The sequence below is a fragment of the Xenopus tropicalis genome, chromosome 6 (genome assembly GCF_000004195.4).
Source record: "Xenopus tropicalis strain Nigerian chromosome 6, UCB_Xtro_10.0, whole genome shotgun sequence".
Lineage (NCBI taxonomy): Eukaryota > Metazoa > Chordata > Amphibia > Anura > Pipidae > Xenopus > Xenopus tropicalis.
Window position 1 is genome coordinate 118,750,702 of NC_030682.2, and position 25,882 is coordinate 118,776,583.

The 25,882-nt window shown below is 37.6% G+C and overlaps 1 protein-coding gene across 5 annotated transcripts in view; it reads left to right on the top strand.

Annotated features, from left to right (window-relative positions):
* The window catches only part of trim55 (tripartite motif containing 55), a 63,357-nt gene that overhangs the window by 18,679 nt on the left and 18,796 nt on the right, over positions 1–25,882 (top strand). For 2 of the 5 annotated variants that reach the window (XM_004915176.4, XM_004915175.4), the window contains exons 4-9: positions 272–367; positions 8,313–8,546; positions 10,502–10,524; positions 11,989–12,113; positions 15,992–16,197; positions 21,453–21,740. In XM_004915176.4, the coding sequence (XP_004915233.2) occupies positions 272–367; positions 8,313–8,546; positions 10,502–10,524; positions 11,989–12,113; positions 15,992–16,197; positions 21,453–21,740 (972 nt within the window). Of the gene's footprint in view, positions 1–271; positions 368–8,312; positions 8,547–10,501; positions 10,525–11,988; positions 12,114–15,991; positions 16,198–18,529; positions 19,575–21,452; positions 21,741–23,641; positions 24,158–25,882 lie in introns of those variants that run through there. The other 3 variants (XM_004915177.4, XM_031903834.1, XM_004915178.4) reach the window with 3 other exon arrangements.

Sequence of the window (25,882 nt, forward strand, 5' to 3'; positions counted from 1 at the left end):
ATTCTCTAAGTATCTACAGCATTCTATTAAGAATCACTAATGACAAAAGGTTGCTGTCCCTTTCAGACTAAAACGCTAGCCAAATAAAGCTAACTGCTGTGCCTGGCGTATAGCTGAATGTGCAGGCCATAGACATCTGAATGGTGGTTTTAGGTACCACCTGCCCTTGTCATCTAGTAAGACCTCCTTGACAAAGACCTAGATGATAATACGTGATAATGTCAAAATGTTATCTTACCATGGGATTAATGATGCACTTTCTAATCCCCAGTCTGAACTCTCAGATGGCATTGCGATACTGGTTGGATGTAATGACAGAATTCAGGCAGTAGTAAGCCAACTGGAGGAGAGTTGCAAAACCGTTGAGGTAAGTGTAATACTTTGCAGGTGTTTAGAACCTACAGCCTCCCACTGTTCTACTATAAATACCATCGTTATTAAACAGTCATCATCAAAAAGTTTATCAGTTTTCTGTGAGTCATCTCATTTTGTATGCTGAACCTTGGGACTGCAAGACCAGATTTCCTTCCTTTTATTTTGAATAAAGATTGATAGTGCAGAGGATAGTGTACGGTCTGGCTGTCACGTCTGTATTAAATGTAATCCCTCAAATCTAAAACATATCTGTTGTTTGTTCAAACTTTTATCTCTATTCCAGTAAGGCTGGTAAATTGGCAAGGTGCCATCAGAAGCTTGTTTAGTAGAAAGAAACCACTGCTAATTTGTTAAAGGCGCTAATTACAAAAAGTGCATCTAATTATTTTTGTATTTTGGCAAACAATGTAAATGTAGCTCTGATTTTATGTAATGATATTTGTATGTATGATATGGTTATTTATAAGGAGATAAAATCATTTTGAGAATGCTTATTCATCTGCACAAACAGTTGTGTCAATTGAGTGTGTCAATGTGGTTCTGTTTTTCTTTTACATAGGGTAAATTAGGTCTTGTTTTAGCTCAAACACTCCATTTTATGCTGGTTCTGTGTGACAGTACAGGAATCAGGAATTGTGATTATAGAAACAGAGGCAAATGCCTATCATAGATCTTGTATTAGGGGTCAGTATATTCACTTAATGTTTATTGGTAGCTGTAGGTTACCATACAGTGGTAGATGCTGCATGATGATAAGCGTGTAGAGCGCAATCCAGGCTATTCTGCTCAGCAAAGCTCAGCCTCACCCAAGCATGTCCTAATTACCTGTCCTGTTTTGGACTTATGCAGGTAGGACAGGCTAATCACTAGTATGGGATCACATATACTGTATGTTCCCCACTTTCATTAAGCCCACAACCGTGGCCAATTTTAAGGCCTGTAGTGTTTAATAAAATAAATTTCAGCATTGACCTTGGTCTGAGTTTCAGCCAACTATTTTATTCTTCATTGCACTATTGTGTGAAATGTTTGACACACTTATGCCTTGCATGGCAAATACTGAATATTAGTATTTGTGTGTACAGTGTGCAAAGTAGCAATGTGCCTGATGCAATTGCTGATACCTTAGAGGTGGGTGCAGCTATGCGGAGGTGCAAGGAGAACCTTAATGACATAAATTCACACAGCCATGACTGCACTCTGTAAATAAGCCCAACAATGTAATTTGTCTGCTCGAAGTGTATTTAATGTACTGTTGCTGTAATAATTGCAAAATAGGTTTGTTTTTTTTACTATTTTTTATTACTATGATATCAAATATTAAACAATAGTTTAGATGTAAGGTATATCTGTCATTTTACAATAAAATAAAAAAAGAACACTTTTGGCCTTAGAATAAATATGTAAGTATGGAAGCCGTGCACTGGTGTTTATATCCTGCCTCATCATTGAACCCTAATGATTAACTGAATTGCCCCCTTTACCTTTTGTGCTTAGTATTGGGTCAAGCAATCTACTTTCTAATCATTAGGTCTTACTTTTCATTGCCTCCTTTCCTTGACCTGGCTGCCTGTTGCATTAGTTTGCATTGCTCTGGGTTTCTTTCCTATACATTCCAGGTAGCAAAATGCTGATAAATGCAATGAAAAAATAGCATTCTATTTAGCAAAGAAATTGAAAGGTAGGAAAATGGAATGAATGACGTTATGTGCCTGATGCGCATGTTGTGATAGATATACCCTTCTATAGTTTGTCTTTAATATCATTTTGAGGCTGTTGGTTATAGTTTCCCTATGCATACTATTATTACATTGGCTGGCAGCGTGCTAGTAGTTATTTTTATTCATTCCATTAAAATTGTTTTGGTTTATTCCTCTCCTAAACATTATAGTGGTATGGAAAATATTTTACAAAAATTCTATATGGTATTAGCTCTTCCTTCCTTTATTATTATATCTGTCTGGTTTTGGAGACTTCCCACATCTGGGGGGATTCAAAACTGGTCAAAAAGTCTACGTTTATTCCTATTGATTCATAATGCCCCTGCCAGTGGTGGTGGTAGTGGCTTTGGACTTTCTATATAATTCTCTATGGATCTCTATAATGTACATTTAAAGTTACCTATAGATCATGTTGATTTTTTTTTCATTGATAGGGCTGCTTTTGTAAGTAATTGTTACTTGAAGTCCCTAAACCTGACTGTTTTGCCAACCTGACTGTCCCTTCTCAGCCTGTCAGTTATAGCTTCTAATGCTAATGGACTCCTGCTGCACAAATATGGCAGCCCCCTCATAGGGGAACATGGGGGGTTCTGATAGGTGTAAAAAGCACCGGGCAAATACTTTTATAGCAAAATTATAAATAACATATAAGAACATTATTATGATAGTTGTAAAACAATGTTAAATTCCTGATGTCAGTACACCTTTAAGCACCATTAGGCTAAAGGAGACTGAAAAAACATATAATGAGCCCATCTCTAAGAGCCAGCCCCACACCATGCATTAGCTTTTGCACTTTATAGAAAACTACAGGGGGAACACAAACATCCTCACCTATGTATCAAGTATTAGGTCACTTTTTTTTATATTGTGGTTGCTTGTTTCATATCAAAGATACACTGATGGGAAAATAATCACAGATGGAAGGTATGTCTTCTGCAAGTGGCCGGTTAATACTATGAAACTTGCCAATTCAGGCTTTTTTATCATATCCTAGCTAAATATGCAGAAAATTGAAAAATAGGATATTTGGACAAATGTATAAATAGTAACCAATAGAAAACAAAAGCATGCACTGTTTGAAAGCAATCATCACTAGTAACCTATCTTAGTCAATTATATATTACAAAGTACTTACAAATGCATGTAGGTTGGGATAATTGTATCCAATCTATAATGAATGTTCTGCTTGTCTTTGTAATCCTCCAGTGTAGGTTGTGGTAAAATATGGTACTAATATGTATATTTGTGGCCACACAAGGACAGTTTGGAGACATATACAGTGGTGTGAAAAACTATTTGCCCCCTTCCTGATTTCTTATTCTTTTGCATGTTTGTCACACTTAAATGTTTCTGCTCATCAAAAACCGTTAACTATTAGTCAAAGATAACATAATTGAACACAAAATGCAGTTTTTAAATGAAGGTTTACGTTATTAAGGGAGAAAAAAAACTCCAAATCTACATGGCCCTGTGTGAAAAAGTGATTGCCCCCCTTGTTAAAAAATAACTTAACTGTGGTTTATCAATTTCAATTTTCAATTTCAATATCAATTTCTGTAGTCACCCCCAGGCCTGATTACTGCCACACCTGTTTCAATCAAGAAATCACTTAAATAGGAGCTACCTGACACAGAGAAGTAGACCAAAAGCACCTCAAAAGCTAGACATCATGCCAAGATCCAAAGAAATTGAGGAACAAATGAGAACAAAAGTAATTGAGATCTATCAGTCTGGTAAAGGTTATAAAGCCATTTCTAAAGCTTTGGGACTCCAGCGAACCACGGTGAGAGCCATTATCCACAAATGGCAAAAACATGGAACAGTGGTGAACCTTCCCAGGAGTGGCCGGCCGACCAAAATTACCCCAAGAGCGCAGAGACAACTCATCCGAGAGGCCACAAAAGACCCCAGGACAACATCTAAAGAACTGCAGGCCTCACTTGCCTCAATTAAGGTCAGTGTTCATGACTCCACCATAAGAAAGAGACTGGGCAAAAACGGCCTGCATGGCAGATTTCCAAGGCGCAAACCACTTTTAAGCAAAAAGAACATTATGACTCGTCTCAATTTTGCTAAAAAACATCTCAATGATTGCCAAGACTTTTGGGAAAATATCTTGTGGACCGACGAGACAAAAGTTGAACTTTTTGGAAGGTGCGTGTCCCGTTACATCTGGCGTAAAAGTAACACAGCATTTCAGAAAAAGAACATCATACCAACAGTAAAATATGGTGGCGGTAGTGTGATGGTCTGGGATTGTTTTGCTGCTTCAGGACCTGGAAGGCTTGCTGTGATAGATGGAACCATGAATTCTACTGTCTACCAAAAAATCCTGAAGGAGAATGTCCGGCCATCTGTTCGTCAACTCAAGCTGAAGCGATCTTGGGTGCTGCAGCAGGACAATGACCCAAAACACACCAGCAAATCCACCTCTGAATGACTGAAGAAAAACAAAATGAAGACTTTGGAGTGGCCTAGTCAAAGTCCTGACCTGAATCCTATTGAGATGTTGTGGCATGACCTTAAAAAGGCGGTTCATGCTAGAAAACCCTCAAATAAAGCTGAATTACAACAATTCTGCAAAGATGAGTGGGCCAAAATTCCTCCAGAGCGCTGTAAAAGACCCATTGCAAGTTATCGCAAACGCTTGATTGCAGTTATTGCTGCTAAGGGTGGCCCAACCAGTTATTAGGTTCAGGGGGCAATTACTTTTTCACACAGGGCCATGTAGGTTTGGATTTTTTTTCTCCCTAAATAATAAAAACCCTCATTTAAAAACTGCATTTTGTGTTTACTTGTGTTATCTTTGACTAATAGTTAAATGTGTTTGATGATCAGAAACATTTTGTGTGACAAACATGCAAAAGAATAAGAAATCAGGAAGGGGGCAAATAGTTTTTCACACCACTGTAGCTAATGAAATGTATATTAGGACAAGATGCCCACAAATGATTTGTTAGACCAGCTTTTCTAATCACTACATCAAAGGGCTGATGTGAGCAATTTCATGCTGGTCTCTAATCAAGTAATGTACAAACATTAGTGGGATCAGACACATTGCGTAACAGAATAGTTCAGGTATTGGACACATTGTGCCGCACATACCAGAAAGGAGCAGGGTTAAACTGTGCTGGAAAAGGGAAGACTTATTATTAGGTGTATTTTGGCTTTTATATGTGGCCTTTTTACTGAGTGAACATTTGTACTATTATTTCAGAAAACAGGGTTGTCTACTGACTAATGAGACATTATTACTGCAAAAGTGATGATAAAACTGAAAATAGTGCTTTCACCAAGGAAGAGTGCACATTAAATATGATTTCCTGGAATACACAAGGAATGAACAAAATGTATTTTGCTAAAATAAAGACAGAAAACAACTGCTAAAAAACACATCATTTGGCTGTGTAGAGTTACAGACATTATTTTGTTGCTTTCCTGAAATGCTTTTAAACTTCAGTATTGGTTGTGAAATTACATAACAAAGTCCAAACTCTGTTGTGGTGCGGAAGAGCAGAGTTCCACTTTGTATCAAGCCATAAATACTTCAGTCACATGGTACTCACCAATGTAATGTGTTGGACATGTGCAGTGTTATTATTGAGATCTCAACACAGACATTTCAACATGTAACTTATTCTGGTGCTTTATTCAAAAGTGAAATTGGATACAGATACTTAAATGGGTTCCACCCACTAAATACACCCAGGTATAGTCATATTTATGCCAAATAAATAGTATAATGCCCATTATGAAGCTTATTAAATTATGTAACCTATCAAAGGCAATGAGTGCTTGTAAAACTCCTCATCTATTCTTGAAATGTAGAATAAGCATAATTCAACATTATTCATTCATATCATATACGATTAACATAATCCCTATTTCAAATTATGGGACGTTAGAAAAAACAAGAATAACCACTTGATTGCCACCCTATACATAGTTTCTCTATGCAAAAAAATACCTTCTTTTATGGGATCCTGCTGAATTCACCCCCTCTAGTGGGACACCTCAAAACTTGCAGTAATGACCATTTACCTTGTTTGCTGTTGTCCCCCTGTATTGCTTGGTTGCTTACTATTCTAGTCTGCCCTAGTACAGTGATCACCCAAATTAAATGATATCATGGTAATAAATAATAAACATTCATACAGGGTTAATATTCCTCCTAATTAATTTGTATACAATATCCATCAACCTTCTGCTGGACATTTCTTTCTCTAACCCGAGAATTTTTTTGTATGGAAGATTTTCAGTTTTGCTTAGCCCTTGTGATTGATAGAGCTATTGTGAAACATGGGCCTCACATGATATGTGGTCAACAAAATACCAGTACATAGCAACACGAAAATATCCTAACAGCATCTGTTGGATTGTGGGAGCTTTTGCAGTATAATTTGTTGTTGTTGATTTGGTTGGCTGAAAGAGCATTTGTTATAAACACTGTTCCCTACAACATAATTCTAGAATTATATAGTATGTAATGGACTCTTTGTGGCATTCTATCTGCTGGATCAAAGAACATTTTCCCTGACTCTCCTTCTCTCAAGACCCCAAGAAATATAACCAACTGTTATATCACCTATTTAGAAATTGAAGTCTAAGTCTAAGGCTGCAGAGCTTGTTGAGTCTTCATTACTGAATGCATGTTCAACCACAAAACAAAGCAAGATTCTTGCACTTTGCTAACAAGAAACAAGAGAAAGAGGTGAAATTAAGAATAAAACAATGCTCAGTGTAAGCAACATAAATTACTATAACGTGCAAAATGATACTACTTTTTACATTATTACGGTACATCCATATGAAAACTATTTCCCTTGTAAAAAGCCACACAATACAAGTCGTACAATACATGCCATTGAATAAAGTAAAAATATGTCTTCATGAGATTTTAAGATGATTAATTCTTAATAAACTTGTTTTTTTGTTTTTCTTAAATAATCTGCCTTGCATGTGTCCTAGTCCTAATGGGCACAAAGACAGTGTCTGCTGGTTGCCACGTGGCATTTACAAATTCAGGCAAGAAGGCAGCATCATCTGTTTCTCTGTCTGTCTTGCTCCCAGGTCTGTTCTTTCATATTGCTTTAGGCCAATCAGTCACAAGTTAAGTCACGAATCCCAATGAATTTTATGACTCCAAGTAGAACACGACCTGAGTCATCAATTATTCTTCTGCAATCTGTCCAATTTGGCTGAAGCAAGCCAAGTTTTCAAGACCCTCTGTACCTAATTTCCCTTCACCCCCAGCTCCCAGGAGTTTAAAAACAGAAAAGCAATTGATATGGCCACTTTCTATCATGTCCCAAGTCACTTTTTTCTTTTCTTTAGAGCTACAACACTGTTTTGTTTTTAACTTCTCCAACTTAGTTGTTTAATTATAAACTTCCTTTGTACCCATTGATGTGCATTCCCTGGGTGCAGTAGCCATAGAAGCACTGCAAGAGCATATAGAAAATATTCAGTAAATATTTTCGTATTGGACTCAAGCGAGATTAAGGCATCTATGACCTAGTGAAAACAGCAAGTCTAATAGTAAGATGATGGTTGTTTGTTTACTCAACAGATTAAATTTGTGTAAAGGCATCAAAATAATAATCAAAATACTTTAATAAAAGAGAGCTATAGCTTCAAATAAATCAAATATATGACACATGCCAATCATTTTTTTAGCATGATCATAAATAAGAATTATATGAAAACCAGTGAAAGAAGACAAATTCTCATAAGATATAGAAGATCATTTACCACCACAGCTGCAATTGCGGCCATGCTAAAATGGAAGCAGTGATTGCAGGTATTGAAGCCATTCATTTAAGGCACTTACCTTGGTACGTCCAAAGACACCTCTTTGCACTTTCTTACAGTAGCAGTGCATCCATCCCATCTCCTCTTCCAAATTGCGTGCGAGTGTGCCTATTGACAAGCTTCAAGCTGACAGTAAATGCAAAGTTACAGCTCATGTGTATTATGGAAACATCCTGCTTGGAGTCTATTGATTTGCACCATATTGGTACAATGCCAAAATCAGTGTTATTTATGGGCCAAGGGCAGACCCCTGGGGTACCCCATTTCCCTCATAATCTTTATCCCTGTTTTGTGTTTCATTTTAATAATTTTTATTTCTAAATATATATAGAGTGTCTGTACTTTTCATTACTTGTCTATATACACATAGATACTGACATCACTATACCTTTCAACTACTAGGAAAATAGTAAAAGGCAAAAAGAACAACTGTGTGAAAAATTTGATTACCTGTATGCTATCTTGGAAGAAAGAAAGGGGGAACTGACCCAAATAATCACCAGAGACCAAGAAGAAAGGCTTGAATATGTCCGATCATTAATGAGAAAATATGGCAGCCACATGGAGACTGTTTCAAAGCTTGTTGAAACAGGGATTCAGTTTATGGAGGAGCCAGAAATAGCAGTATTCCTACAGGTATGCAGTATTCTTGTGTATGTGATAACATTTCTTACTAAAAAAAGTCTTTACTTTTGTACTAAGAGAGTGCACCACTCTAATTAGGCCATAAAAGTGCACTATGCACAATTCAAACTTACAATGCAATAACTCTCTAATGAGGAATAATACATTGTGAAAGGCAAATTTTAGTTCTTTACAAATTTTATTATATCCCCCCAAATTGTCATACACCTAAGACCTCATTTGCAAAGCCAAACCGTGTGCAAAGAAAAAAAAAGTGCAATTAGTCCGCTGCATTAGTCAGAGCAGGGTCTAGGCAAGGCAGGTGAGAGGGGCAGGGGTGAGAAGGCAGAAGATAAGGACAGGGCTGTGCTGTGCATCCTGAGAGCGTAGCACACAGGGGGGCTCCCACAATAAGCACTAAGGATGCATATTCTTGCACCCCAAGGTCAAAAATGATCCTCTACTCTTGAAAAAAGAACCAGAGAAATTGTCTTTGTATGGGCAGATAACGATTTTTTATTCCGCTCAATAACATTATTGTCTAAATCTGTAGTTAGAGAGAGAGATAAATGATACACAGTGCCCTGGAATACAGGCAGCCCTGTTCTTACCACCTGCCAAGCTCCTTTGCACTTTACACCTATCAGCACTCACTAGTTTGAAAAATGTGCAAGTTAGGGGCTAGTTAGAAGGGGGTATGGCTATGCCTACCTGCCTCCTTCAGATTTCCCCTTATGCATTCGGCAGAGATATCATTTATTGGAGTCCAAGAACATGTGTCTGTAGGCACAAAGAGTGAGGACAGGGTGCAAAGTACAACAAATCTAGTACCTGTTTTTTGCACTTTGTAAAAAGTCTGCAAAAAGTGCAGGATGTCGACAGAGCTTGTACTACCTTGTAGTCAGCACATAAGCAGACACTACTATACAAGTTTTATGTCATAGCTGACTATTATACACAATGCAGCACTGAATTCCTGACAGTTGTGCCATTTTTTTTTCCTGAAAATCACTCTAGATCTGTAGTTTTGGTTTAAGCCCCCTTGTTGGAAAACCTCTTTTTTAGGGCCCCCTTAGCTCATAACAAGTTTACAGATATAGTTTCAGGAAGGCAAACAGGTATTCAACCCCAAATCTGTTTTTTACTGACCTTTAAGATGGACTTTCAGTGCATTTAATATGCATTATCCCAAAATCTCACTCTAAATTACATTACTTTTTAAAAAAAAAAAATGTAATTCATGCACATCTAGGGGCTGATTTACTAAGACACGAATTCCGACCGAATTGGAAAAATTCCGATTGGAAAACGAACATTTTGCGACTTTTTCGTATTTTTTGCGATTTTTTCGGCGCCTTTACGACTTTTCGGAAATTATCGCGACTTTTTCGTTACCAATACGATTTGCGCGATTCGTAGCCATTCCGAAAGTTGCGATTTTTTTGTAGTGTTAAAACTTGCGCGAAAAGTTGCGCTTTTTTCGTAGCGTTAAAACTTAAAAGGCGCAACGTTTTGCGCAAGTTTTAACACTACGAAAAAATCGCAACTTTCGGAATGGCTACGAAAAACTCGCGTTTTTCCGCAAAAATCATATTGGTAACGAAAAAGTCGCGAAATACCGATCATTACGAAAAAAACGCAATCGGACGCATTCGGCCCGTTCGTGAGTAAGTAAATGGGCCCCCTAGGGTGGATATGTAATTGTGGGAAACATATGAATTGCACTTCATTCATTAGAGGTGAATATTACACAAGCCTTTCATTAAAAGAAAAACTTTTTGACAACTTCTTTATTGAAATATTTATGAACAAATATAAAATGTACTTTCATTTCCATATCCAACTCATCTGTTCGTGTGTCACAACGTCTTATCTGCATTGTGTAAGTGAGTCACGTTTTATTATTAAGAAGTTTAAAATTACATTGCTTGTTTTTATTAACCAAAAACATGTTTTTATTTTTGCAGAATTCTAAACCCTTGCTACAAAAGTAAGTATGCTGTTTATAAAGATGCATGCCCGTCATTATTATGTCTATTTGGCACCAATATATGTCACAGAGCTTTACAGATATTATAGACAATTCATACCTGCCCCAGTGGCACATACCATCCCTATCACATTCCCACACACACTATGGTAAATTCTATCTGGAGCCAATTAAGCTGCCTGAATGTATTTGGAATATGGGAGGAAACTGAAGAACTAGAAGGAAACCTACATGGGGAGAACATAAAGACTCCTTACAGCCAGTGTCACTGCAACTCATTGTACCATCATGCTGCAGTGTGCAGTGTAAGTCATGTTTACAGGGATTCTGTTATGGTGTATTGCACTGTGTATATTGCAAATAATTCATTCTAACATTTAACATTTTATTTTTGAACAAATGTATTTTTGTAGCTGTAATGTTAGTGTGTAGGTGCCATCTCAGTGCATTGTGCCTGAGTCTGAGCTTACAGAAGGAGCCAGCACTACACATTAGAACTGCTTTCAGATAAGCTATTGTTTCTCCTACTCCCATGTAACTGGAGGGCCATGAATGGACTTACAATTTTACTATTCAGTGATATTCTCATATCTACCACTGGGGCATGGGAGTATTTTTAGCAATGCAGGTGTCAGGGAGTTGCTATCCTCTTACCTTCTGTAAACTTGCGGGATCCATGAGAGACACTTTTTTAGCTTTAAGGCTGTTTATTTAACACTGGGGTGCCCATTTCAGCATACAATACATAAATCATAAAAATAAATCCTGCCCTCTGGGCGCTACCTTCACACATTAGATGAGTTCCCTCACTAAACTGGGCACCTTGTGGACTACCAGTGAGAAAGCACAAATGTTTGGGGTCACCCCTGTACTCACAAGGCTTCTTGTGGAATTTCTTAGCCTGCTGGCTTTCCTTTCAGTTTTCCAGTCTCTCAGTCACTTTCTCAAGGCTCCCTCTGCTCCTTGCAATGGCAGGCAGCACCCCTACCCCTTCTGGGAGTTCTAAAACACAGACAGGTATCCTTCCTGCTCTGTGCCCTGCTCTGAGACACCGTTACACACCTTTCCATACAATTCAATACTTTTCCACAGGACAGCCTTCCTGTGGAAAGTAAGCTCCAATATGTGAGCTGGACTACTGGAATGGATCGCTGGTCCAGATGTTCCTTACAGAACACTATAGCTTCCAGGGCCAGACAGCTAAACCCTTTAAACAGAGAAAACATTCTCTGTTAATCAACATCACCGTTAAAGCCTACATCTCCCACTATGGAGAACTTAAAGGGAAAACTCAAATTTCTTCTCATTTGTTGGGTCACTCACCACACTTCCCATTGTTCTTCTAATAGGCTGCTGTTGGGAGGATCATGTTACTACTAATCAGTAACCCCCTAATACCCATTTTAAATAAATAACTGTATAGTTTCTGATCTGCTAAATATTCAGTCATCCAATTACTTTCAGAATGTCAGAAGCATCGAGTGGATTTCAGATGGAAAAAATTGAATCTGGATACGAAAACATGAATAATTTTCTAGTGGATTTAGATAGAGAAGAAAGAATAATACGAGAAATCGACTTTTACAGAGGTATGCTAGTAAAATGATTTTAGCCTGATGATTTTCACCATCATTTTCGGATATTTCCTATACACTGTAAAAGTTCATTTTTTTTTACCTTGCTTGTGGATTTGATGCCTAATGTAGTGTTAAAGCAGAATTTTTAAATTAACTCTTGAATAACAAGCCAGCAAGCTGTAGAGACATGCAGATGGCGTGGAGCAGATGAAGCAAGCTAAATGCACGGAGAAAATGGCTTCAGGCATTCTCCCAATCACGGGACAGTAATAAAAGCCTGTCTCATCCTATGTGTTTTGCTTGGCCTTAGTTATATATGCACCGATAAATACTTCCATTAAGTATAGAAATATTTTCAAAAATTGTATATATTGGAACAGTGATTACAGGTTTGCATTGCAAGTTCATGTGCTGGAGATACATTCTCAATGAGCAATGATTGTTTTTTCTCTGTACAAACCTTTAATGAAAGAATACCCAGAGAGTCGTTAGTATTGACTTGAATGTATTTGCATGTAATTATACCTGCAATCCTTTCTTGTAAGAACAAGCCTAATATTGACCCTCCTTAATATGTCACATTCTCTGTAGAAATAGCTACCCCGTCTTTACCCATCCTCCTTCTTGTGTAACTACGGGGGAAAGAAACTCTTGAAATTAAGCCCAGTTATTACGGATAATGGTTGATTGCAGCAAGGAAATATCTAGCATTCAACTGTAAATACCCCATGGGGCACATTTATCAACATTTTTCCAAATAAGACAAAATAGATCAAAATTGTGCAGACATTGAAAATGAAGAGTAGAACATGTTTTTAGTGTTTTATTTTACTTAATTCTAAGTCATTTTTGAGTTTTTTAGTTTTGAACCCTCTTTAGTTGGTTGCGACATGGCCAATCTGCCCTCCCTCACTCTCATTTTCCTTGAAACTGATCCATAAGAATTCTCATAAGAAATTACTCAGTCTGTAACTATTTTAATATCCAAAAATGTATTATTCTATTTATTCTTTATCATACAATGTTTATTTTTATATTGTTACGGTATGAAATGGGTATTTTTATATCAGTATTTATCCCAATGAAAATGCACATACAGTAACATAAAGGATTCATTTCTTTGTGCTTATTTCGGTGCCTTACCACAAAGTGGCAAAGAAATCTATTCTCCACTTGTGTCAGTGACCTTTCTTATATAAATGGCTCTTTATAGTAACTGATTTACACTACACACCAAGGCTCAGTCAATCTACAAATACTCTGAAATGTATTTTCCATTAAGGATTTACATATTTTCCTAATCATGTCTTAGTGTTTTTTTCACATGATTGTTTAGGTTGCCTAATAATCCCTCACAATTAACCCCACCTGTGCGAAATGCTGCCAAATTCCTCATTGTCTTAATCCATTTGTACTGAAGAAATATTATGCCTAATACCATGACTCGTGTTGTTAGCAGTCAGTGAGACATTACTGCCATTGCCAAATTTCATGTTTATTATAGATTAAAAGCAGGTTATTAAAAGATGCACAATATCCAGGATTTGGATCTGGATTTGGCCAAATACCCAGTGCTCAGATAAGCCAAATCCAGACCCTTAAAAAATGTGAACCCTAAACACAAATGAATGTAAAATTGCTCAAAAAGCTCTTCTAAGGACTTTACTTTTTGTTTCTGGTTTTCAATACATTAGCAGTTTTTACCATTTTTTTTAACTATGATGAACATATCATGAATTTTAAACAGCACCACTGCTGTTCCTTTGTCTTTTGTTGTTGCTCTGCTTAAAACCAAAGACCAAATACTTAATTTACAACTGAGCCAATTTCAAACCCTTAAAGAAGAACTAAGCCCTTAAACCAAATATGGGTAAAAGTGTTAAACTAAACGTTCTGCACCAGCCTAAAGTTTCAGCATCTCTATAACAGTAATGATTTAGGCCTTCAAAGTTGCGCAAAGGGGGTTGCCATCTTGGATTTTATTAATAGTGACACTACACATGCTCAATGTGCTCTGGTCTTTTGATAGGCTAAGTTTAGGGCTCATTGCAAATCATCTCATGTCACAGAAGCTGATGCTACAGGGCTGATTATTAAATGAAAATTGCACTGGTTTCTCAGCTACCATATAATAAGAATCTGGAATCATTATTTATCAGCCTTGTATTGTGACTTTTATATCCTATAGATACAGTAAATTGTGTGTCAGTCAGGTAAGTGACAGTAGCTGGGTATTGTGTTCAGCCTTTCAGCTTCTGTAAATTATATGATGGCTCCAAAAACAGGCAGCACATTATCAGCAACTGCAAAAATCCAAAAATAGGAAAAAAAAGCTCCAGCAGATTAACTGCAAAACATTTATTATGGGTAGTGGTAACACTGTGTTACCACTACCCATAATAAATGTTTTGCAGTTAATCTGCTGGAGCTTTTTTTTCCTATTTTTGGATTTTTGCAGTTGTATTTGGTTGCAGCACAGAGCAACAACTAGGAGCTAAAGCATTTTTCGTAAGTACTTTATACAAAGTTCACCAATAATTTTTCACATTATCAGCAACTTTCTGTAAGCTTATTGAGCAGGAATATCTTATCCCTGCAACTCTGCTGTACAAGAGAGAGAAAAACCTAGCAGAACAGGCACTGAAAATAAACTACTACAGGCCTAGCACAGCGCCCTCTATATTACTACTGGTGGTAAAGACACAGATAAATATACTACACTGGGGGCATCTGTGGATGCACAGATCTTCCCTGCAAAAGGTTTGTGATTGTCTTGGTCTGGTAGAATCTCAAAACATAATGTGCAGCATTTCTAGCCCAATTCTTTTTCAAGATTTAGTTCTCCTTTAAAGGCAGATTTCTCTAAAGCACTGGATATTCAAAGGGACAATTTGATTTTAGCTTAAGCAATTTTTGTTTTGCTCAAAGCTCTAATATGATAATTCACGTGTAAGGATGGGTGAAATTATTTGGCAGGCATGGATTCGTGGCGAATTTCCTCGTTTCACCATTGCCGGGCATCAAAGTTTGCCACACAACAAAAAAAGGTTGTCCGCGTTAAAAAAAATAAGTTGTGCATGTCAAAAAAAGGTTGAGTGCATCCAAAAAAGTCTTGTGCAACATTTTTTCTGATGCAAGACTTTTTTGGCAAAGCAAAACGGGACAGATTTGCTCATGACTATTCATGTGGATTCAGTGTGGTATTTGGAAGCTGTAACAGCAGATGCATCATAAAGGTTAATGTTATAATTGTTGAGCATTAAAGGAAAACTATTCCCCCATAATTAATACTTAACCAACAGACAGTTTACATTATATTAAAGGAACAGTAACACCAAAAAATGAAAGTTTTTTAAAGTAATTAAAATATAATGTATTGTTGCCCTGCACTGGTAAAAGTTGTGTGTTTGCTACAGTAATACTACTATAGTTTATATAAATAAGCTGCTGTGTAGCCATGGGGGCAGCCATTAAAGTTATAAAAAAGGAGAAAAGGCACAGGTTACAAAGCAGATAACAGATGACCTCTCTAGAATACAATAGTGTTTATCTGTTATCTCCTATGTGCCTGTGCCTTTTTCTTTTGAATGGCTGCCCCCGTGGCTAAACAGCAGCTTTGTTTATATAAATTTCTGAGGCAAACACACTAGTTGTACCAGTGCAGGGCAGCAGTATATTTTATTCTTATTACTTTTATACACATTCATTTTTTGGTGTTACTGTTCCTTTAAGTGACCTATTAAGGAATCTCGCCAAAATGGAATATATATCAGTAAATATTGCCCTTTTACATCCTTTCCCTCAATCCACCATTTAGTGATGGGCTGTGTGCTCCCTCAGAGATCAGCTGACAGGAAATAATGCAGCGCTAACGTTTTCTCATTATGTAGAAGATGAAGAAGAAGAGGAGGAAGAAGAAGCAGCAGAAGGTGAAGATTTTGAAGGGGCCCACACAGAGTCTTCAGGGGAAGAAGATATAGCAGAAAGAGGTGCACAGACATCCCAGCTTGAAACCAAAGAACCAGTTAGTACACCTGAAGTGCTACCTCCACCTCCAGAACTTGAGCTCAGTACTCCATCTGTTCCTGCTCCTCAGGTAAATCCTATCACAATGTATATAACATACTAATGTTATATGGGATTGAGTTATATAAATTAGGGCCTTGTTGTTAAACGTTATGTAAGCCTATAGTTAGATTGAGGTGCGGGGAGCTCCAAAAATCTGCTCACTATACAAATCAAAACATGTGACTTGGGATGGGCCTTTGTGGTTCTTAAAACAAATTATACCTCCTTATTTACAGAAATGTAGAAAAACTTCCAGAAGGACAGTCAGAGATACTCACAAACAGAACTTCCAGAGAGTGCTTGCTCAAATCAGGAGTCAGTAATTAGTCTGTGGTTTTAGTCTCGTTCAAAAGTGTCCAACCCTAGGTACAAGCCCTCCAAGTGGAACCTAGGTGGAGTACCTTTGCCTCTAGATCTGTACACTTGAGTCCCTACTCTGTGGTTAGTACAGCCAGGATTACTAATCTTTCTACTTTCTTTGTCAGAACATTAGGCTGCTCATTATATACCCTGATCCTAATTCTGACTCCTAGAACGAGCTGTTATAAAACTATTTTAACCTACAGGCTCTGAGTTACATCCACCTCCTCCAACAGATGGGATCCTAAGAGGCTGAACACATGTTGGCTTACCCTTAAAAACTAGAACTATGACATCTCCTGGCCAGTTTCTGAACTGACAGGAAATACTAATCTAGGATAAGGAAACATCTCCCCCTTCCATCTCTAAATCAGGACCACACATAGCTGTGCCAAACCATAGGGGACTGCCTGCAATAAATGAAACTTTGTGTATAGACAGAAACAAGAGGTACTGTGTATTCACCCATTATCAATATATATAAGAGATTAACACATTCTGTGCATTAAGCTACCAAGGAATGTCCTTTCCTTGAAGCAAAACAGGGATTGTTTGTCCATATATTGCAATATATTTCAAGCTGGCCAACTATGTCAGTCATCCCTGGTCTGGCCAGTCCTACACTTACTTATCTGGTTCATTAAGAATTCTACTGCTTCAACATACATTTAATAAAGGGGCTGAGTTTTACCTGCAACTTGCTTGCTTTCAAGGTTGAAATTCCCAAATGGTTGCCCATTTATTGGCTCCACTGGGATCACCTGACATATATATACACTGCAACTCTTTACCAAAGTATTACTTTTCAAGATTGTTAGTGGTAAATCAGAGACAACATCATTATTATGTCTGGGTCTGGGGACCGAGGGCAAATGCCTTTTTCTGAAAACAGCCCCTGGTTTAAACTGCAGCATTTTAACATAACTTTTAGTTTTTCTGAAGTGTGTTGGGTGCATTTCCATGTTTATATTCATTTCAGTAACTTACTTAAGGAGACAGTAGTGGGTCCTATTTTTGTTAAATAGTTCACAAGGATAATAATAATCAGTGTTTTAATGCTAAAAAAAATCTAGTATTTTTAGGCACCTTCTGACAAATATACCCCAGTGAGGTGAAATTAAATAAAAGTAGTGCTTGTTTGTTAAAAATAACTCTGGACTTTTGAGGTTTCATGGCCTATAATGTGGCATATGGGACTGTACTTGCCTTTTCCAGAGTTTGGCTGATATGTCTATGGGGCCCATTTACTAACTTTCGTATTTTTTCGTTATAATGAATCCTGGTTTTTAGCGCTAAAAAAATGTTGATTAAGTGAAAAAAACCACAAGAAAAGACAAAACAATGCCATCTTTTGTGGTTTTAGAGGTTTTTGGGAGGGGTTCATTTGGAAGTTTTCATTCTCCATTTTTATCTATTTGTGTTTTTTAAATGCGGATCTAAATAACGAGACATTTGTGCTTTTGGCTTCAAAACTCTAAAAGCACTAAAATCCAAATGTTGATAAATGGAGCTCCCAGTCTATGACCAAGGTGTCCTGTTTATATACTTATCTATAGTCTGTGTTAACCTCCTAATCTCTGTGATCATCACAAGGATTTATAATAATTGAATTCCATTGTGCTAAAATATACCATCCATACAGTAACCAGCCAGGAGCTACTATGTGCTGTAGTCTGGGGACTTTCCTCACCAAGGCTTTTTAACATAAGTCAAAAGCATTAAATCAAAGCATAATTCAAGGTAAAAATAACTTTGAAACAAATAGAAAGAAAACTATGCCCATTAATTTGACTTTTTTAAAAACAAAAATAGTCATAGCCTCCTGTGAAACTGCTAGTAAAGTTGTAATAGAGAGAAATAGCAAGCCCATATTCTGTATTTTGGGTTGTCTCTGTGAATTGGTGCCCAAAATGTGCTCGGTAATAAACATGAGAAACTGCTTTATGAAGAAGCTGAATTTTATCTTTCTCTTTGATGTCTTTTTACTTCCATTTAACCAGATCCAGTTATAAGTCTTTTATTGCCTAAATTCACAACTGCATTTGTCTACAATGACTACTCATCTGCCACTTGGACATCTAAATAGCCAGTCTTTCTGTCTGCTGCAAAAAGTCACATAACTGCTTGAAATTCTGTGCTTCCGACCAACAATCTCTAACTCCTTGTCGCTGACAAACAAGTTAACTAAATGTGTCCCCCAAAAAAGAATCCTGAACAGAGCTTATTTATATAATTGCATTAAATATAATTTGCAGGGAAAGTTACATTTCTTAATACTTGGGAGACCTAGATCACCTTTCAAAAATCTAATTTTCTCAAATCTTGGAGGATTTCCTTGGGAATAGGCACCTCTGATTTTTACCAGTTCTACCAGGATTATGTAGGGACCTATAAGGCTAACAATCCCTATAGCTTTGAACCCTACACTTATTTATTTTACTGGTTCTGGGCAGAGATCCATGTAACAGATTTAACATATTATTAATAGGAAAGGGGTGGATCTTTCTCTTTGGCATCTGTTGAACCAGGTGGATTTTCCACTGAGCCTGGTATCAACATGGCCCCAGTAAAGCCATCATACCCCAGAGGGATCCATTACCTTTGGAGAAGTCAGGGCAGGGACCCCATGAACGAGGATTAGCTGGGGCAGGATAGATTTATATAATAGCACTTTCTAGTACGTCAGCTTTAGTTATAAAGAGCAGCGTTCTGGCTCCAACCAGGAGAACAGCAGGAGTAGCCTCCTTTACAGGCTCTGCTGCCTTAGTGTAGGGACTACACAGGGGAGCGCAGTACTGACAAGGGTATCAGGCATAGTCTTCTTTGCTATAGGGGATCAGGTCAATTAAGGTGGAAACCCTAAGGATATACTGTAAATCTACTTAACTCAGCTGATTCTCCATAGTGGTGCATCATTTGTTACTGCTGCATCTTGTGTATCTGCATACCTGCCATTTCATCTGCATTTGTGAGTATTGATAACCCTGCATTGCCTTGATTGTCTTGCACAATAAACCAATTCTGTTTGAGTGTGCTGAAAAAGAACAACTAGCATCCTTCTTTTACGTCGCTATTACATCTGGCAGTGGAAGGTGTAGATCAACAACACCATCCATAACAAACCTTCCACATAGCGAAAGGCCCATCCAGTTTGTTAGAGTCCAGTATACCCCATGCTCTAACCAATCACCAGCTGGACTTTATTACATCCAAAAAGGGGTTACAATTATTTATGAAGGTGATACACACAGATTATGAACATGATCTGATTTAGCCATTCACTGGGGTTTATTGTCTAACCAATTTCCCCATTGAGGCAAGGAATATTCTCCTGCCATTCGGTATTTATGCATTTAAGGGCATCTTGCCAATTAATTAATATAATAGTCAAGCAAAGAAGAGTGAGACATTTTTAGCTTTGTAGCCTTGAGTTTGGCCTCTAGTTCTCTGTCTAGGAGGAGGGACAGAGAATTGCCCTTTACACACTTGGCTAAACTCGGGCATCAAAAGAGCTTAAAGTTTAAAAAGAAAAGACGTCATTATTACAAGCTGCAATTAAAACATTCATAATATACAGTAATTGTCCCTGTTTAGTAGAAGATACCTTTTCTATGAGTTTATTCTATGGCCCTTGCACCTAGTGGATGTTAGAGCATTTGTTGATGAGAGGAATGTAATAAAGAGAAGCCGCACCTCTAAGGTTCCTATATCAAAACTGCAGTGTTGCTGACCGCTAGCGATGAGCACATTTTTTTAACTGGTATTTATTTGTGTCTGAATTTGTGCAAGTAGCAACAATTTTTGCAAATTTGTGTTAGAATTTCACCAGGAGTTTTATTTCATCTCATTGACTTCAAAGCATTTTGGTGTGAGAAAATTCTTGAGAAAAAACAGCAACTCATTTCAATCCATTTGGAAAACTCAACAAAAAAAACGCCCATTAATTCCAATGTATTTTGACTGCAATGCATTTGGCTTGATAAAAAAGCATTTTGTGCAAGAAAATGCCTATTGGCTCCAGTGCATACATTTTGCAATTAAGTGTATTTTTCAGCGGTTTTGCAAATTTTGTGGCTATCATTATTAATGACCTCCACTAGGAGTACAGCAACGTCACACAGAATAATAGTAAATAGTCGCACATACATTAAACTACAAAGTGGAATTTACAGGGGATGGGTACTCTCATTTCCTAAAATGTGATTGTGACACTTTAAGGCAGATTTATCAAAATGTGAGATTAGAGCTCTCCATAGAAAATGTACCCACTTTCTATTCATTCCTATGGGATTTTTAGAAGCATATTTATCAATCAGTGAAAGTTAGGGCTGTGACACACAGGGAGATTAGTCGCCAGCGGCAAGGGAGATTTGTCGCGCGGCGACTAATCTCCCCATGTGTCACGGTTCTTAGAGTTCACCATTTGATAAATATGCTTCTAAATACCCATAGGAATGAAAATATCTTTTTCTGTGGTGAGCTCTAATCTCACAGTTTGATAAATCTGCCCTACATTGTTTGGTATGTATTTAAATATAATTTTTAGCAGTTACAGTCTTACAGTTTTGTATTATTATTATTATTGTAAATATTGCATTGTGGGTCTTTATTATCTGTATAAAGGAAAACCAAATAATATTACTAGTAATTCACTTGGAAGTTTCAAAATATTCATAACGCACCATTTTTCTGCTGTATATATATATATATTGATATTGATAGATATTGGATACAGAATGGGAACGTTAGAAGGCACTCTATTAAAACCATTTTATTTAACTAACAAGGCACATTGAAGCTTTTGGTTTAGGTAATTGTGACTAGGTACATGGCAAAGCAATATACTGTGTGAGCTTTCAGAAAGACTGCGTTTCCTCATTCATGCCAGAAGATAACTGTTCCTTTTTTACTTTATCTGTTCAGATAAAGGGGGAGGTTGAGCCAAGTGATATCCAACAGGCCTCTGAGTCTAACGCTCAAGTGCTGTCAGCAGCAGAACCCACCGATCCCTTGCTTTATCCTAGTTGGTATAAGGGCCAAGCACAGCAAGATTCCAGCGCAGACAAAGTCGAGTTGAGTGATGCTCTGGGTCCCGTAGGTCAATCAGTTACTAAGGAAATTACTGTAAAGGATGATCTTTCATCAGTAACTCTTAAAGAAAGTTTGGCAGTGGCTGGTAAGGACACCAGCTCATCTGCAGAAATCCCAAAGGTCAGTGATTGTCTCCACGTTGCAATTGTTTGACAGTGTAACATAGGTACAAACCTTTTAGAAAGAATAGATAAGCTTCCTATACTGCACAGAACATTTGCTTGTAAATAAATATGTTTGATTAGCTCTCAGGCTTACTTTTGCAAAGATTCTCAAGATTAAAGGAGAACTAAAGCCTAGCTATACACCCAGTAGCTCCCCATTCTCTTTTCTACTGATTCACATTCTCTGTGCTGTTGTCACTTATCTGCTCTTAGGTAGTGACGCACAATATACTGTATATTCAGAATATAAATGTAACAATATAGCAGTTATATCTAGTATAAATAAATTTGAAGCAACTGGACTTGCTAAGTAATCATTGAAGACGTTTCACTACTCATCCGAGCAGCTTCTTCAGTTCAACTGACTGGTATGGGAAGTCCCATACCTGTTTGAAGAGTTGCATGATACTTTGGTAATCCTTTCAAAGTAACTCCACAGCATTCACACCTCTGTGAGTTTCAGATGTCACCTTTTTGAAGAGTTACATAGTGCCATTGTGATTGGATTAGTGGAAAAGTATATATGCTGAGGACTTCCCATACCAGTCAGTTGAACTGAAGAAGCTGCTCGGATGAGTAGTGAAACGTCTTCAATGATTACCAAACAAGTCCAGTTGCTTCAAATTTATTTATACTAGATATACCATGACCTGGATGAATGAAAATCTTCATATAAATATAGCAGTTAATACAGATAATTACTACATGGCAGCTCAGACAACTGTGCATTGGTAATAATGAACCCTACAGCATCAGCTTATATTACAGGCCAAGCTTTTCTCTGCTTGATAATTTACAAAGACCCCTAAGCCCAACTTCTCAACAGCTGCCAAGCATGTGAGCATGTGAATGTCACTGACACTTTCCAAGATGGGGAGCTCATGTGACAAGTTTCAAGTTCTGGATCATTGCTTCTATAGAGATGCTGAAACTTTAGGCTGATGCAGCAAGTTCAGTATAAAAAACATGGCATTTGTAGCCATATACATTTTTTAGGGTTTAGTTCTCCTTTAATTTATCTTTCTACTTCCTGCTGTGTCTTGCCTTGGGTGTATTACAGACCAACCAATAACAAAATGAGGCCACAAACTTAACAAGGCAATTTGTTATGGCAACTATTAATGTTCCTTTAAGAATGTAAGGTCTTCCCCGCCAAATGCATATTAAAATAGCATGTCTGTACCTTTAGAACCTTGTTTCTCTTATTGTAAAGTAACATTTAGGTGCTCTAGTTTGTCCCTCTGCCTCAGCCCCTGATGTCACATGTCTGAACTAATGCATATAAGGCTAAAATGCTTGCCTCTAAGCAGAAGCTCTCTGCCTGAACAGATGCATTTCTATGCTTACTGTTATATCTGACACATTTAAGTTAAGAACTATGTGGCGAAAAGTATCTGGACATCTGTCTGTGCAACATCTTTTTCCCCAACCAAGGGTATTAATTTGCAGTTGGTTCCCCTTTGGCTGTCATAGCAGCCTAGTCATTGGGTCCTGGAACATTATTACACAATATACTGCACAATACAAACAATATGTCATGACAATATTCACAAATTAGAATTCAGCCATTTCATAGTAAAAATGATATTGAATATCTACAAGTGATGAGACTTCCGGACACACTCAACTTATCCAACATTAATCAGCAGCAAGCCCAAGTGGAAGCCAGAAATAGCCTTACCATGATGTCAAGAATAGAACTGCTTTATCAGGGGGCTATTTAAAACCCCTTATCCTTTTACATTTCTAGTTTCTCTATGGAGAAGGGCCAAGTGAAGCCTTGCAGTGTTTCAATGCTGGCATTTTGTCAATCACCAGGTTTATAAAACCGTAATACATTTTCTTTCTTCAAAACAGTTGCAAGAGAATGTGTTGTAAAACAAGACATGCCCTTTAAATAGCAAATACGTGACTGGGATACCGGCACACACAAACCTGCAGCCCAGCAAATATTCCCTGGCAGCAGAGAGAATGGAAGGGTTTCAGCCCTGTTCATCTACAAACAGGGGGGAGAAAGAGATACAATATCATTTTTCCTTTATATATATTACATTTTTGTTACAAATGTTCCCTCTTCTTTAATGTTCCTTTCTTCTTGGCTGTGTGTGCAGAAAATTTCTTTTGCACACTGTGTGCACACTTTAAATAAACTGGTGTGCGCAGTACAAAAGTATGTGTTTTCACCTAAAATTCTTTGTGTCCATCACAATTTATTGTGTGCTGGTCTCAAAATTTGTGTGCACGAGTGCACAGCTTAGAGGGAACATTGTGTGTTACTACCTAAATAGGTATATTGTTATAGTATAATAGGAGCAATATGCAAATGGTTCCATTCTTCCTACTGTTTGAAATAAAAAAAATATACAATTACCATTATTTGCTAATGGTTTGTTATTGTCTTTGATTTTTCTTTCTGTACATCCAATTTTTGCACATCCGCACTTTGTGTGGCCATGCCCATTTTCAAACATTTATTACAACATTTCTTGGCAATCTTCCATAATAAGAGAGAATGCTCAGCCACCACACACAGAGTTATATTAATCTACAGTATATGAACCCATATGCTCTTACACAATGATAAGCTTTGGGATACAGGACATACTTTGTGACCTGCCACATTTTAGTGTCTATTGTTTCTTTGCTAGATGCCAGAACACCCAAGCCTTTCAATTCATCTGCCCAGCACCCAGAAAAGGAGGGGACTGACACCTTTTACCATCACATAAAACAAAAATACTGCACCCCCAATGTTCCCCCGCCGCATCCCCCGCACCCCTCACACAAGCATAAGAGAAACTTACTTTCAACACGTCAGGGGAGGGACACCGATGGCTGGGGCCTACCAGGTTTTTTCGAGATGCCCCGGCGGCCCAGTTTCACCCTGAATTCTTCTATTGTTACTGAACCATATGTCCCTGTGTTACACAACCAGCCAGTATGCAATGCCACAGTTACAGTATATGTTCAGAGATATATTACCCATTGCCAGAGTTGCATTACCAGCCCCCTATGTTCTGCTACAGTGCTAGGTCTTGAGCTGTGACTATACCATCCCATCTGCCAGTGATATGCCCATCAGCTGCATTACCAGCATTGCTATCAGTAACATGTCTGGCTTTTGCATTATCAGCTCTGCATGCTTGGCCTCGATGATATGCTCACAGATCTGTTGCTGGCACTCAATGTTCAACAATAGTGCACATCACCAGCCCTGTATGTTCTGTTACAGTGATATATCCAGCTTGTCTGCTCTGCCACAGTAATATAATCAGAGCTTTTAACTCTGACCTCTTCAATACAATTGACTTTTAAGTTGCCACCTGGTAAATCCAACTGGATAATACCATCTTCTTTTCTTTGTTGGGAGCAGATAAAATCAAACTTTGCAATTCCCATTCTCTAGGCAGGAATGGCAGTGCAGAATGCTTGTTAAAATGAATATCTCCTTTACCCAACTGAAGGACCCTTTAAAGGAACAGTAACTCCAAAAAATGAAAGAGCGTTAAAGTAATAAACATATAATGCACTGTTGCCCTGCACTGGTAAAACTGGTGTGTTTGCTACAGTAACACTACTATAATTTATATAATAAGCTGCTGTGTAGCCACGGGGGCAGCCATTCAAGCTGGAAAAAAGGAGAAAAGGCACAGGTTACATAGCAGATAACGGATAAGTTCTGTAGAATACAATAGTGTTTTATCTGTTATCTGCTAAGTGCCTGTGCCTTTTCTCCTTTGAATGGCTGCCTCCATGGCTACATAGCAGCTTATTTATATAAATTATAGTAGACTTTCTGAAGTAAACACACAACTTTTACCAGTGCAGGGCAGCAGCACATTATATTTTAGTTACTTTTATACACTTTCATTTTTTGGTGTTACTGTTCCTTTAATGCCAGACTTGTTCCAGAAATAAGTAATGTCTGGTGAGCCTAAAATAATCCAGATTCAGATAGAGATAGAGGCCAAGAAAAAGTCCACTAAAGGTATAAACTGCAAACAATTTAGCCTGGGCACTGGATGGATTTGTATCTGCATATATAGAATATTTAATGTCTCATTATCATTCAGGGAGGTTGTATTTAGGTATATTTGC